This window comes from Entelurus aequoreus, linkage group LG01, assembly GCF_033978785.1.
Source record: "Entelurus aequoreus isolate RoL-2023_Sb linkage group LG01, RoL_Eaeq_v1.1, whole genome shotgun sequence".
Taxonomy (NCBI): Eukaryota; Metazoa; Chordata; class Actinopteri; order Syngnathiformes; family Syngnathidae; genus Entelurus; species Entelurus aequoreus.
In genome coordinates this window covers 62,584,298-62,601,160 of record NC_084731.1, presented here as the reverse complement: position 1 = coordinate 62,601,160, position 16,863 = coordinate 62,584,298, and the positions used below count along the sequence as shown (strand labels likewise).

The window sequence follows — 16,863 nt, the reverse complement described above, 5'->3', positions numbered from 1 at the left end:
CGCCCTCTGTCAGCCGCCCACTAAAGACTTTGTTTCTAAAAATAATCCTTTTGAGAAATTATTTTCTAAATTTAGATTTTTTCAGACCCAGTCTAAAGTGGGGGTGGTGAATAGAATTTCTGAACAATTTAAAGGGAAGGAGTCTACCCCCCTCCTGACCTCCCTCCACCCACCCCTAGAGAAGATGCCAGACCGCAGGGAGCGCGTCTGGTATCCGCTCCTTGAGGGGGGGGGGCTAAGGCCGGGAGCTGTGTTGGTGGGGTGGCTCAGCTGCACCCAACCAGGCAGCAACCTCCATCCCGGCCGCCACCACCAGTCCTTCACCATGCCAAGCTACAGCCCTCAGCTAGGCCACCTGCACCACGTCAAGTTCCACGACGCCAAGCTCCGGTACCAGCTCCACGACGCCAAGCTCCGGTACCAGCTCCACGACGCCAAGCTCCGGTTCCTGCACCACGACGCCAAGCTCCGGTTCCTGCACCACGACGCCAAGCTCCGGTTCCTGCACCACGACGTCAAGCTCCGGTTCCTGCACCACGACGCCAAGCTCCGGTTCCAGCTCCACGACGACAAGCTCCGTTTCCAGCTCCACGACGCCAAGCTCCGTTACCTGCTCCACGACGCCAAGTGCCGCCAGTTGCAGCTCCACGACGCCAAGTGCCGCCAGTCGCAGCTCCACGACGCCAAGTGCCGCCAGTCGCAGCTCCACGACGCCAAGTGCCGCCACATGACTATCGCCAAGACCAAGACTCCCCACGCCAAGACCAAGACCAAGACCCCCCACGCCAAGACCAAGACCAAGACCCCCCATGCCAAGACCAAGACACACCATGCCAAGACCAAGTCCAAGACCAACCATGCCAAGACCAAGACCAAGACCAAGACCAACCATGCCAAGACCAACCATGCCAAGACCAACCATGCCAAGACCAACTATGGCCACGCCAAGCTTCGCCGCCCGAAGCGCCATGCCAAGCTTCGCCGCCCGAAGCGCCACTCCAAGCTTCGCCGCCCGAAGCGCCACGCCAAGCTTCGCCGCCCGACGCGCCACGCCAAGCTTCGCTACCTGCTTCATCTGCTGCACCCGCACCTGCGTCATCTGCAGCTTCCACGCCAGCAATGACGACGACGCACCTGCCTCCTCGTCTGCCACGGTTGTGGCCACTACCTGGTCGTCCGCCACGCCAAGTGCGCCCACCTGATCGTCGGCCACGCATGTGGCCCTTCCCGGGTCGCCCACCTCGCCTGTGGCGGCGGCGTTCCACTCGCCGCCGCCACATGACTATGCCTCGGTGGATTCGGGGCCACTTGGCCTGGTGACCCACCGCCATGTCCCCCTCCCGCCCTCCCATGACTCTTGATCCTGTTTTTTGTTTTTGGACATCTGGGATCTGTCCGTAAGGGGGGGTTCTGTCATGTCTGTGTTAATCATGTTTTTGTTTGGCCATGTTTTGCTGGGTTTTTGGACTCTCTTTAGTTCCTGGTTGCACTTCCTTGTTTTGTTTGGTTTCCATGGTCACCCATTAGTTTTCACCTGTCATGTCACGCACCTGTTTCACATTTTGAGTCACGCACCTGTTGTTAATCATGTCTGGGTTATTTAAGTCTTTCTTTCTGTTCACTCGTTCTGCGTTCATTGTCTTTGTCACACCGGTTCATGTCCCTTGTTGACCAAGTAAGTTTTCATAGTCCATGTCCTAGCTTCTGCTAACTAGCAGCTTCTTTTGTGTTTTAGGCACGCTTGCCTTTTTTGTTTATTGTTTGCGTTTTTGATAGTTTGTGTGATTTATGTTTAATAAATCCAAGCTCACCTTCACGCTGTCGTCCGGAGCCGTTTTTGCATTGGAAAAACAACCTCGCAGCCAGCTGCGACCCCCCCCCCCCCCCCCCCCCACGTGACAAACAAAGACTTAGAAATAAATCATTGTTATTATTATTATTTCAGTGGGTTTATTTTCAATCTGTGTTCAGTACAACAACAAACATGGGTTTGCACAGTGACATTTTGTTCACAGCATCAGCAAGAAACAATTACTTGCATGATCCTTCAAGATACACTGAAACACAATGAAAGTCGTGGCATTAGCCTCTATGTTATTAATTCACAACATAGAGGCTAATGCCACGACTTTCGCTTACAATACAATAATTGTTTGTTCCCAAATATTTTGAAGTTGCACAGATTACATTTTGGGCACATATGTGACTAAAATGGTTGTAAATTCAAGCCCTGGAAATATTACTTAATTACTTCAATTAAAGGAATATCTGGATCGGGATAATTTGGCTTGTATATATATATATATATATATATATATATATATATATATATATATATATATATATATATATATATATATATATATATATATATATATATATATATATATATATATATATATATATATTATGGCAAGCCGTTAAGGAAATTAAATATATATGGAAGTCTGAATAGAAATGAGAAACTTTTATATATACTGTAAATAAGAAAGACTTAGAGTCCGTCTGCTGATCTGAAAAAGAGCCAAAGCTGTCAAAGAGCTGAGGGACCATCTTCAAAGTGCAATGCTGAAACAAATAAAGCAAACAATAAAATGTAACTTCCAGGGCTTGAGATTAACGTAGTCCCGTCGTCCCGGGGACGGTAAAAAAAATGCACGGGACGAAATTAAATGCTCCCCGGGACGATGGCTTTTAACCATTTTTTTTCTTTTATGTATTTATTCATTTTACATTTTATATTAAATGTCTTGGTTTTTCCACCCTCTGAAAATCCTATGAAATGTTTAACAAGCCATCCTATAATAATACAACAGCTATTAATGTAACAATACAATAAAACAAATACATTTCCGTTTCCATATGAGTTGGGAAATTGTGTTAGATGTAAATATAAACAGAATACAATGATTTGCAAATCATTTTCAACCCATATTCAGTTGAATATGCTACAAAGACAACATATTTGATGTTCAAACTCATAAACATTTTTTTGTGTGCAAATAATCATTAACTTTAGAATTTGATGCCAGCAACACGTGAAAAAAAGAAGTTGGGAAACGTGGCAATAAATACTGATGAAGTTGAGGAATGCTCATCAAACACTTATGTGGAACATCCCACAGGTGAACAGGCTAATTGGGAACAGGTGGGTGCCATGATTGGGTATAAAAGTAGATTCCATGAAATGCTCAGTCATTCACAAACAAGGATGGGGCGAGGGTCACCACTTTGTCAACAAATGCGTGAGCAAATTGTTAAACAGTTTAAGAAAAACCTTTCTCAACCAGCTATTGCAAGGAATTTAGGGATTTCACCATCTACGGTCCGTAATATCATCAAAGGGTTCAGAGAATCTGGAGAAATCACTGCACGTAAGCAGCTAAGCCCGCGACCTTCGATCCCTCAGGCTGTACTGCATCAACAAGCGACATCAGTGTGTAAAGGATGTCACCACATGGGCTCAGGAACACTTCAGAAACCCACTGTCAGTAACTACAGTTGGTCGCTACATCTGTAAGTGTAAGTTAAAACTCTCCTATGCAAGGCGAAAACCGTTTATCAACAACACCCAGAAACGCCGTCGGCTTCGCTGGGCCTGAGCTCATCTAAGATGGACTGATACAAAGTGGAAAAGTGTTCTGTGGTCTGACGAGTCCACATTTCAAATTGTTTTTAGAAACTGTGGACGTTGTGTCCTCCGGACCAAAGAGGAAAAGAACCATCCAGTTTGTTATAGGCGCAAAGTGTAAAAGCCAGCGTCTGTGATGGTATGGGGGTGTATTAGTGCCCAAGACATGGGTAACTTACACATCTGTGAAGGCGCCATTAATGCTGAAAGGTACATACAGGTTTTGGAGCAACATATGTTGCCATCCAAGCAACGTTACCATGGACGCCCCTGCTTATTTCAGCAAGACAATGCCAAGCCACGTGTTACATCAATGTGGCTTCATAGTAAAAGAGTGCGGGTACTAGACTGGCCTGCCTGTAGTCCAGACCTGTCTCCCATTGAAAATGTGTGATGCATTATGAAGCCTAAAATACCACAACGGAGACCCCCGGACTGTTGAACAACTTAAGCTGTACATCAAGCAAGAATGGGAAAGAATTCCACCTGAGAAGCTTAAAAAATGTGTCTCCTCAGTTCCCAAACGTTTACTGAGTGTTGTTAAAAGTAAAGGCCATGTAACACAGTGGTGAACATGCCCTTTCCCAACTACTTTGGCACGTGTTGCAGCCAGGAAATTCTAAGTTAATTATTATTTGCAAAAAATAAATAAAGTTTATGAGTTTGAACATCAAATATCTTGTCTTTGTAGTGCATTCAATTGAATATGGGTTGAAAAGGATTTGCAAATCATTGTATTCTGTTTATATTTACATCTAACACAATTTCCCAACTCATATGGAAACGGGGTTTGTATATATAATTATGTTTTTTTTCATTATTTTAACAATAGGCTAATGTATATTACTTTATATAGATTCTACAAGAAACACAAAACTTAAAAACTAAATAATTTACAATTGCAGACTGTCATGTCTGTTCATGTTTTTGTTTTTGTCACGACGCGGACTCGAACCCGTGTTGCTCCTGCAACTGAGTATCAAGATTCCTCCTCTGGCTGCTTCCCCGGACACGCCCCTGCTCGTGCTGGGAGCAGCATGCCCACACAGCGACAAGGCTGCAAACAATCACTCTTCAGCACACCTGCACTTGACGAGAGGGAGCGGCATAAAAGACCAGCAAAGCCAGGAGACCTTCGCCAGAACGTAGCCAATCTTCCCTAAGTAAGCATCACGTCTGGCACCCCTCCCTTGTTCCTTGCTCGCCTTCTTGTGCTCTCCCTCGATTCCGATTTGATGTTTTTTTGTGTTTTCCACAGTGTCTTGCCTCACGACCTCCTCCCGGATCTTTACTTGCCTGCCCCGATCCTCGACCACTGCTTGGACCCTGACATCGTGACCTCCCTCCAGCCCCCGACTGCTTGCCTTCCTGCTGACTGCCTCTTCGCCTTCCCCCTTGGATTTGACAAAAGATACATCCAACACGCACCGACAACATCCTCTGGTAAATTCCACATTGTTAATTCCACACATAGTCCGCATTCATTCACTAGTGGTAGCATACACACCCCACACATTCATCAAAGGTTTCAATAAACCTTCTAAACCGCAGTTCTGCCCTGGTGTTGCCTCCTTCCCTTTGCCTAGTACACAACAGTTTTAGCCATGTTTTTTGGACTCTTTTTAGTTCCTGGTTGCACTTCCTTGTTTGTTTGTTTCCATAGCAACTCATTAGTTTTCACCTGTCTTGTCACGCACCTGTTTCACGTTTTGAGTCACGCACCTGTTTTCACTGATCATGTCACTATTTAAAGCTGTCTGTTTCTGTTGTTCGTGCTGGCGACCTACTGTCACGACTTGGTTCTTGGGTTTTGTTTCTCCGAACGGCAACGGAAAATTGGCGCGGGCAAGACGTGAATTAAGAAACATGATTTAATATTAACACTAATAAAAAAGAATAAACAAAAGGCGCGCACAATGGCGGAAGTACAAAACTTGGCTATGAAAATAAAACTTGCACAAAAGGCAGAAACTATGAACAATGAAACAAAAACACTAACTGTGGCATTAATAAACAAAACTTACTTGACAAGGAACTGTGAACATGACATGAAGTAGAGGGATGAAAAAGTGTGAGGTCGCCAGGACGAACAACAGAAACAGACTGCTTTAAAAAAGGCCTACTGAAATTATTTTTTTTTATTTAAACGGGAATAGCAGATCCATTCTATGTGTCATACTTGATCATTTCGCGATATTGCCATATTTTTGCTGAAAGGATTTAGTAGAGAAAATCGACGATAAAGTTCGCAACTTTTGCTCGCTGATTAAAAAAAAGCCTTGCCTGTACCGGAAGTAGCGTGACGTCACAGGAGCTAGTATTCCTCACAATGCCCCATTGTTTACAATGGAGCGAGAGAGATTCGGACCGAGAAAGTGACGATTACCCCATTAATTTGAGCGAGGATGAAAGATTCGTAGATGAGGAACGTTACAGTGAAGGACTTGAGAGGCAGTGATGGACGTATCTTTTTTCGCTCTGACCGTAACTTAGGTACAAGCTGGCTCATTGGATTCCACACTCTCTCCTTTTTCTATTGTAGATCACAGATTTGTATTTTAAACCACCTCAGATACTATATCCTCTTGAAAATGAGAGTCGAGCACGCGAAATGGACATTTAAAGTGACTATTATCTCCAAGACAATACATCGGTGACACACTTAGCTACTGAGCTAATGTGCTAGCATCGTTCTCAAATGAAGATAGAAACTAAATAAATAAACCCCTGACTGGAAGGATAGACAGAAGAGCAAAAATACTATTAAACCATGTACATGTAACTACACGGTTAAAAATTCTCAGCCTGGTAAGGCTTAACAATGCTGTTGCTAACGACACTAAGGCTAACTTAGCAACCGGAACTCACAGAACTATGTACTCTCTCCTTTTTCTATTGTGTATCACGGATTTGTATTTTAAACCACCTCGGATACTATATCCTCTTGAAAATGAGAGTCGAGCACGCGAAATGGACATTTAAAGTGACTTTTATCTCCAAGACAATACATCGGTGACACTTAGCTACTGAGCTAACGTGCTAGCATCGTTCTCAAATGAAGATAGAAACAAAATAAATAAACCCCTGACTGGAAGGATAGACAGAAGAGCAAAAATACTATTAAACCATGTACATGTAACTACACGGTTAAAAATTCTCAGCCTGGTAAGGCTTAACAATGCTGTTGCTAACGACGCTAAGGCTAATTAAGCAACTTAGCAACCGGAACTCACAGAACTATGATAAAACATTAGCGCTCCACCTACGCCAGCCAGCCCTCATCTTCCCATCAACAGCCGTGCTCACCTGCGTTCCAGCGATCAACGGCGCGACGAAGGACTTCATCCGTGGGTTTGGCGGCAAGCATCAGCTAGGCGTCTTCTATCAGGGTAAGTAGTCCTTGTTGTGTTGCTGTAAGTGTTGTACTTAGCCGCTAAGACACCGATCGATCCCACCTACAACGTTCTTCTTTGCAGCCTCCATTGTTCATTAAACAAATTGCAAAAGATTCACCAACACAGATGTCCAGAATACTGTGGAATTTTGTCGAAGAAAACAGAGCTTTGTGTATTGTGTCCAATAGGGCCCAAACACTTCCGTGCATTTTATGACGTCACGCGCATAAATCATATCCAAAGGAGATTTTCAACCGGAAGTGTGGCGGGAATTTTAAAATTGCACTTTATAAGTTAACCCGGCCGTATTGGCATGTGTTTCAATGTTAAGATTTCATCATTGATATATAAACTATCAGACTGCGTGGTCGGTAGTAGTGGGTTTCAGTAGGCCTTTAAATAGTGACATGATCAGTGAAAACAGGTGCGTGACTCAAAACGTGAAACAGGTGCGTGACAAGACAGGTGAAAACTAATGAGTTGCTATGGAAACAAACAAACAAGGAAATGCAACCAGGAACTAAAAAGAGTCCAAAAAACAAACACATGGCCAAAACAAAAACATGAACAGACATGACACAGACACAAGGTTCTTGTTCTGCAGTGCTGTGTGCTAATGTGCTTCGTACACCTGCAGGACCGCAAGCAAGGTCGCAGAGGAAATGCGGACTGGATTTTGAGTGATGTGGGCATTTTCTATATGAACAAGTGGAATGGATTGGATACCGACGCACGAAAGGGGCTCTCTACCTTACACTATGAAGTGAGGGGAAACTGAGTGAATAATGACAGGCTTTATGATTATTTATTTAAACTCATATTCGGTCCACTTTATAATGAATATGTCGGCATGTATTTGTTAAACAATTTTTTTTATTTTTTTTATTTTTTAACACAAAATTATTTAGGGGGGTTTAAGAACATATTAGGGGGGCTTGAGCGCCCCCTAAAATAGGCCTAACAACGCCAATGAGTATATGTATATAATATATAGATAATGTATATAATATACTTATATGTATACACTTATTTGTGTATACATATAAGTATATGTGTGTATGTTTGCATATACTGTATCACATACTGTATATGTGTAGATCTTTAGTAGCTTGCCTGCTAAAAAGTGTGGACCCCATGTATTAAACTATTAAAATAGAGAAAATCTGCAACAAATGGCGTGCCAGGAACAAGCTAATCTAACGTTAGCATGCTTGTCACCTCGAGCCGAGGGTGTTCCTCACCTTCCACCGCCACCTCCCTGGAGCGCACCAGGTCGCTCTTGTTGCCCACCAGGATGATGGGAACGTCCTCCGCCTGCCGGATGCGTCGCAGCGTGATGCGCAGCTCGGCGGCGGCGTCGAAGCTGGAGCGGTTGGTGACGGAGTAGACGATGATGTAGGCGCTCCCCACCTTCAGGCAGTCGTCTTGACGAGGGCGGCCGTCTTCCTCCTGGCAGGGGGGGTGGGGGGGGCGGGAGAGACGATTATAGTTGCGTAACATCTGAACAATCACGTTCCAACTACGAAATAATTTATTAGGATCTCTGCAAAGAGGTCAGACACAGCAGGAAGGGGTTTACCTGACACATGAAACGTGACAAATTGGGGGCTGTACTATCCACTTTGGCTGCCAGATGGCAGTAGAGTGTTGAATATTCTAAATTATGTTTTGTGCCATGTCGAGTGGCGCTTCAATCAAAGTTTATTTATATAGCCCTTAATCACAAGTGTCTCAAAAGGCTGCACAAATCACAACGGCATCCTCAGCTCAAATCCCACATCTGAGCCGCAAAATGACGAACCCCTCCTCTTCCCCTCACGCGAGACCCACTCAGGGATGAGACCATGTTAATCCCTTCCCTGCTGTAACAAGCGGGCTCTAAGAGTCCTGGTTCCTAAGATGGCCATGATTTTACAAGTGCAAGCACAAAAAAGAGATTTCTTAGATAATGGAGGGCCACAGCACCCAGTTTCAGGGTGGTTCTGTGGGGACCAGTCTCTGGACAAAACCTGGACAAGTTTGTTTCTGCTCAGCATGGATGATGAACAACCGATGACGTTCAAAGTCTAGAAAAAGTATGTGCGTTTGTAATCTGATTACCAAACAGACTTTTCCTGGACCTCAGCTTGAAGAAATGTTCTGTATCTGAACCAGACTAAAACTTAAACCTACTCAGTGGCCTAGTGGTTAGAGTGCCCGCCCTGAGATCGGTAGGTTGTGAGTTCAAACCCCGGCCGAGTCATACCAAAGACTATAAAAATGGGACCCATTACCTCCCTGCTTGGCACTCAGCATCAAGGGTTGGAATTGGGGGTTAAATCACCAAAAATGATTCCCAGGCGCGGCCACTGCTGCTGCTCACTGCTCCCCTCACCTCCCAGGGAGTGATCAAGGGGATGGGTCGAATGCAGAGGTCAAATTTCACCACACCTAGTGTGTGTGTGTCACAATCATTGGTACTTTAACTTTAACTTAAACAATTCCCTTTATGGACTAAAAGTCATTCACAGGACATGAATTGTCCAGTAATGAAAATAAAACTTTACTAGCTCGACCCCAACCAGGACCAGGAGCCAGTATACACTCTAAAAAAAATATTGGGTTATTTTGATAACCCAATTTATGAGTTGCTAGCATTGGGTTAAATTTTGGAGTTATTTTTATGCAGAGCAATCCATTTTTTGGGTTATAAGGGTATTATTTGAACTAGGGCTGGGGATATGGCCTTTTATTAATATCTCAATATTTTTTAGGCCATGTCACGATACACGATATATATCTCGATATTTTGCCTTAGCCTTGAATGAACACTTGATGCATATAATCACAGCAGTATGATGATTCTATGTGTCTACATTAAAACATTCTTCTTCATACTGCATTAATATATGCTCATTTTAAACTTTCATGCAGAGAGGGAAATCACAACTAAGTCAATTTACCAAAACTGTATTTATTAAACAGTTATTAAGCAGTGGCACAAACATTCATGTCATTCCAAAACAGAAAGTGCAAGATTGTCAGAGACATTTTAAAACAAGCTATTAGTGCACTTTTGTGCATGATGTCACTAAGATGACATATCAAAACAACACTAAATTAAAGTGCACTTTTTGTACAGAACTCCACTACAATAGTTAAAAACAAATAAAGTGCACTTTTGTGCATGATGTCACACAAGATATTTCAATAAGTGTCAAATAAAAATGAGCTGCATAATATGAAATAAAATAGTGTATGTCCTTCGCTATGTGGTAGGTTCCTGCGGACGTTATCTCCTTCTGTTGTTGACTTCTTCTTTTTTTCATACGGTGTTGATGTGGAAATGGTTGCTTGGGCATTTTGTTGGTGTGGCACCGGCCGGAGATGTTGACATGCGGAGTTTCAAGCACTCTTCATTCTCTAGCGGGTGACTTTTCAAATGACGCTACAAATTAGCAGTAATGCTACTTTTTGTAGCAACGCTTTTGCCGCATACTTGACATATTACAGTTGTCAGTTCAACATCTTCCCGCTTGAAGCCAAACCACCACCAGACGATGGACCCCCTGCTGTTTCTCTTGGGAATGAATTCTTCTTCCTTCATTTGTTACCGATTCGCACCTTCTTTCTCTCGTATTACCACTCGCACCGCACCGCTAGCATCACAGCTAACGTTACCCATGCCGCTACCTCTCTGCTCGGCGAGGGCGTATGACGTTGCACGCGCGACAGTATGTGACGTATGTAAGAAGGTGCGCTTGTTTTATGTCTCTGTAAGAAGGAGAGACAAGAAAGAGTGAGAAAAGCCTGTAGTGTAATGCCCGCAGCTAAAAGCAACTGCGTGAGAACGTATACTCCAATATCACGATATAGTCATTTTATACATCGCACAGAGACAAACCTGCAATATATCGAGTTTATTCCATATATCGCCCAGCCCTAATTTTAACTAAATTTCTGGGTTTTCAAAACTATGAACCATTTTAGGGTTGTTTTTCAATGAGTAACGCATTTTTGGGTAAAATACTTTTTTTCATTAAAAAGGTACTTTTTTCATGAAGGGAATTTTATGAAGGATTAATCTCATTAACATTATTTACAATCACAGATCTTATGTACATGAACATATTTGAGCATGCTGTACAGAACTATCATGAACAAAAAATGTCACTCATATCTTGCTTTTGAGTATATTTTAATGGAATAAAACATTTATTCATCGGTATTTGGGAAGGAGTTGGACAAACTAGCAGTAAAATGTATAATTTTTAACCAAATTTTGGGTCAAGGAGCGCTAAATTGCACAACCCAATAGTTGGGTTTGGAATAACCCAACATTGTAGTGAGCATAACTCAGGTTTTGTGTTAAATAAATTAAACCAAATAGTTGGGTTATTAATCAACCAACATTAAGTTATCATAACTCAGCTTTTGTGTTATATAAATTCAACCCAATAGTTGGGTTATGAATCAACCAGCATTGAATTAGCATAACTCAACGTTTGGGTTAAATAATTCAACCCAATAGTTTGGTTGGGAATAACCCAACATTAAGTTATCATAACTCAACTTTTAGGTTAAATACATTCAACCCAATAGTTGGGTTATGAATCAACCAACATTAAGTTATCATAACTCAGTTTTTGTGTTAAATAAATCCAACCCAATAGTTGGGTTATGAATCAACCAACATTAAGTTATTATAACTCAGCTTTTTTGTTAAATAAATTCAACCCAATAGTTTGGTTGGGAATAACCCAACATTAAGTTATCATAACTCAGCTTTTGGGTTAAATAAATTCAACCCAATAGTTGGGTTATGAATCAACCAACATTAAGTTATCATAACTCAGTTTTTGTGTTAAATAAATTCAATCCAATAGTTGGGTTATGAATCAACCAACATTAAGTTATCATAACTCAGCTTTTGTGTTAAATAAATCCAACCCAAAAGTTGGGTTATGAATCAACCAACATTAAGTTATCATAACTCAGCTTTTGTGTTAAATAAATTCAACCCAATAGTTTGGTTGGGAATAACCCAACATTAAGTTATCATAACTCAGCTTTTGTGTTAAATAAATTCAACCCAATAGTTGGGTTATGAATCAACCAGCATTGAGTTAGCATAACTCAACTTTTGGGTTAAATGATTCAACCCAATAGTTTGGTTGGGAATAACCCAATAATAAGTTATCATAACTCAGCTTTTGTGTTAAATAAATTCAACCCAATAGTTGGGTTATGAATCAACCAGCATTGAATTAGCATAACTCAACTTTTGGGTTAAATAATTCAACCCAATAGTTTGGTTGGGAATAACCCAACATTAAGTTATCATAACTCAACTTTTAGGTTAAAAACATTCAACCCAATAGTTGGGTTATGAATCAACCAACATTAAGTTATCATAACTCAGTTTTTGTGTTAAATAAATCCAACCCAATAGTTGCGTTATGAATCAACCAACATTAACTTATTATAACTCAGCTTTTTTGTTAAATAAATTCAACCCAATAGTTTGGTTGGGAATAACCCAACATTAAGTTATCATAACTCAGCTTTTGGGTTAAATAAATTCAACCCAATAGTTGGGTTATGAATCAACCAACATTAAGTTATCATAACTCAGTTTTTGTGTTAAATAAATTCAATCCAATAGTTGGGTTATGAATCAACCAACATTAAGTTATCATAACTCAGCTTTAGTGTTAAATAAATCCAACCCAAAAGTTGGGTTATGAATCAACCAACATTAAGTTATCATAACTCAGCTTTTGTGTTAAATAAATTCAACCCAATAGTTTGGTTGGGAATAACCCAACATTAAGTTATCATAACTCAGCTTTTGTGTTGAATAAATTCAACCCAATAGTTGGGTTATGAATCAACCAGCATTGAGTTAGCATAACTCAACTTTTGGGTTAAATGATTCAACCCAAAAGTTTGGTTGGGAATAACCCAACATTAAGTTATCATAACTCAGCTTTTGTGTTAAATAAATTCAACCCAATAGTTGGGTTATGAATAAACCAACATTAAGTTATCATAACTCAACTTTTGGGTTAAATAATTCAACCCAATAGTTTGGTTGGGAATAACCCAACATTAAGTTATCATAACTCGACTCTTTGGTTAAATAATTCAACGCAAAAGTTGGTTTGAAAAAATTAACCCAAAATGTTGAGTTAAAATAACTCAAATCATTTCTGAACCAGCAGTTGGGTTAAAATTGGGTTATTTTTTTAACCCAACATTTTTTAGTGTGTGCCCTAGCTGACATGACTTGCACTAATATTGTGTACCACTAAGACAAAGTGAGCATTATATTCCTATTAGTGACGGAGCAGGAAGCGACTGGGAAAAGGTATGCGATAACATTTCACGGCCTCTAATTCAGGAATTGAAGTTTTAGTTTGCGACCGTTGCTGTTCTGTTTGATCAGTTCTTGCAGAACATTCACCAGCTTGTCGCCGCCCCACGTATCCATGACGACGAGCGTGGTTTCCTTGCCGTCCACCGTCAGCGTCCGCTCGTAGGCGTCCTCTGTAAGACACAACGATTAATGACAACTTTTACAGCAAATGACTTTTCCACCTCCTGCTGTGCTTCTCACACACTTTGTGACCACACCCACGCCGCGGTGTTGTGAGCTCGGTCGTCGATTTTACAGGCAAGCGATTTTTCCGTCTATAGTCAGAAATCCGTCTTTTTTATCGCTGTAAAAATATATTAAAAATATTTTTCGTTTTTTTCCAACCTACAAAGTGTGTTAAAATCTTAATCCGTGTCTTTGCCATACCTGCCTACCTACACTACGGTTTTCCCGTAATGAGTACAGTTTTTGATAATACAGTGGTCAAAACTACGGTTTTCCATTAAAAATAATTAACTTAAAAATCGAAGCTACGTAGCGAAGCAACTCCACGGGCAGGGGACAACATCAATGATGATTGGTTGGTTTACGTATAAAAACATCCATGATTGCTTGTTTGTTTACAAACCCCAAACGCAGTGAAGTTGTCACATTGTGTAAATGGTAAATAAAAAAAGAATACAATTTGCTAATTATTTTCAACTTATATTCAACTGAATAGACTGCAAAGACAAGATATTCAATGTTCACACTGAGAAACTTTGTCATTTTTTGCAAATATTAGCTCATTTTGAATGTGATGCCTGCAACATGTTCCAAAAAAGCTGGCACAAGTGGCAAAAAACTGACTGAGAAAGTTGGGGAATGCTCATCAAACACTTATTTGGAACATCCCACAGGTGAACAGGCTAACTGGGAACAGGTGGGTGCCATGATTGGGTATAAAAGCAGCTTTCATGAAATGCTCAGTCATTCACAAACAAGGTTGGGGGGAGGGTCACCACTTTGTCAACAAATGCGTGAGCAAATAGTCCAACAAAATTTCTCAACCAGCTATTGCAAGAAATTTAGGGATTTCACCATCTACGCTCCGTAATAACATCAAAAGGTTCCGAGAACCAGGAGAAACCACTGCATGTAAGCGATGATATTACGGACCTTTGATCCCTCAGGCGGTACTGCATCAAAAAGCGACATCAGTGTGTAAAGGATATCACCACATGGGCTCAGGAACACTTCAGAAAACCACTGTCAGTAACTACAGTTGGTCGCTACATCTGTAAGTGCAAGTTAAAACTCTACTATGCAAAGCCAAAGCCATTTATCAACAACACCCAGAAACGCCGCTGGCTTTGCTGGGCCCGAGCTCATCTAAAATGGACTGATGTAAAGTGGAAAAGTGTTCTGTGGTCTGAAGAGTCAACATTTCACATTGTTTTTGGAAACTGTGGACGTCGTGTCCTCCGAAACAAAGAGGAAAAGAACCATCCGGATCGTTCTAGGCGCAAAGTTGAAAAGCCAGCATCTGTGATGGTATGGGGGTGTATTAGTGCCCAAAACATGGGTAACTTACACATCTGTGAAGGCACCATTAATGCTGAAAGGTACATACAGGTTTTGGAGCAACGTATGTTGCCATCCAAGCAACGTTATCATGGACGCCCCTGCTTATTTCAGCAAGACAATGCCAAGCCACGTGTTACAACAGTGTGGCTTCGTAGTAAAAGAGAGCGGGTACTAGACAGGCCTGCCTGTAGCCTAGACCTGTCTCCCGTTGAAAATTTGTGGTGCATTATGAAGCCTAAAATACCACAACGGACTGTTGAACAACTTAAGCTGTACATCAAGCAAGAATGGGAAATAATTCCACTTCAAAAATGTGTCTCCTCAGTTCCAAAATGTTTACTGAGTGTTGTTAAAAGGAAAGGCCATGTAACACAGTGGTAAAAAATGCCCTGTGATGACTTTTTTGCAATGTGTTGCTGCCATTAAATTCTAAGTTCATGATTATTTGAAAAAAAAAAAAAAAAAAAACTTTCTCAGTGTGAACATTAAATATCTTGTCTTTGCAGTCTATTCAATTGAATATAAGTTGAAAAGGATTTGCAAATCATTGTATTCTGTTTTTATTTACCATTTAACATAACAACTTCACTGGATTTGGGGTTTGTACTATGATGAGTCACGATTGGTTAAGATTAGGGCAAAACATTAGGGACAGGCCAATCAGAGGCAAGATAGTGAAGTGAAATCACAACAGACATCCCAAATGAGAGAAGAGAAGTATATTATATATATATATATATATATATATATATATATATATATATATATATATATATATATATATATATATATATATATATATATATATATATATATATATATATATATATATATATATATATATATATATATATATATACAAGGGAATATTCAAGCAGGTGATTTATATATTAAAAAAACTAGTAGAAGATGGCAGAGGGATTCTCTTCCTTAGATGTTTCTTTTAGGGATGTAGACCACGTCCAGGAAATTTGACCACATTTGGACAAATCTGGATAAAACAATGGCCAAAACATTCATTTGAGTTGTTTTTTTTGTTGACCACGAGGTGGCGCCTGCGTACTACTAGTGGTACACATAGCACAGTTTGAGAATGTGTTGTAAGTGTATTGTTGCATGGCGCTATCTCACTAGCATGCTAGCAAATTAGACAACTGTGTCGGTATAAAACTGAAAGTCATTGATATTATTTTCAAATCTTGGAACCTGACGGGGAAAAAATCAAGTTTGGTGAATGAGTTTTTAATTGGAGTGTTTGTCAAGTATTCTTAGGCCAAAACGTGCGTTCAACAAAAGTCTTCCTCTTAGCCACAAGGAATTTTTCTCTATGCAATTCCACTTCCTGTATTTACAATTCAACATCCTTTGGGAGCGGGGCCAAGTTATTTTGAAATTGCAAACTGAGAAGTTGATGTTTGTCTTGAAGAGTCCAGTAGCCGAGGAAGAAGAGGAGGTGCAGAGTGATGGTCAGAACAAGAGAAGGAGAAAAGAGGTCAACACGTCAGACAGCAGCCGGGTCAGTACACATCAAGCCCGGGGCCAATCAGTACACATGTCCATTGAAGCCCGGGGCCAATCAGCACCCAGCTCATCAATGTTGACCAGTTCGCTTCCATTAAACCTGATCCCAATCATTAACTCATCACCAAGTTCACCTCATCACAACTACACAGCAGCACACTCACCTGTTGCTTAGCAACATAGCCTGCTACAGTTGCTTAGTAACATAACCTTCTACATTTGGTTAGCAACATAGCCTGCTACAGTTACTTAGCAACGTACCCTGCTACAGTTGCTTAGCAACATAGCTTGCTACAGTTGCTTGGCGACATAACCTGCTACAGTTGCTTGGTAACATAGACTGCTACAGTTGCTTAGTAACATAACTTTCTACAGTTGCTTAGCTACATAGC

The 16,863-nt window shown here is 41.0% G+C and overlaps 1 protein-coding gene across 2 annotated transcripts in view; it reads right to left on the bottom strand.

Annotated features, from left to right (window-relative positions):
* The window catches only part of rem1 (RAS (RAD and GEM)-like GTP-binding 1), a 57,701-nt gene that overhangs the window by 18,041 nt on the left and 22,797 nt on the right, over window positions 1–16,863 (bottom strand). For both annotated transcript variants that reach the window (XM_062055854.1, XM_062055846.1), the window contains exons 3-4: window positions 13,472–13,554; window positions 8,268–8,475 (exon numbers count right to left, since the gene is read on the bottom strand). In XM_062055854.1, coding sequence (XP_061911838.1) covers window positions 8,268–8,475; window positions 13,472–13,554 — 291 coding nt within the window. The remainder of the gene's footprint in view (window positions 1–8,267; window positions 8,476–13,471; window positions 13,555–16,863) is intronic.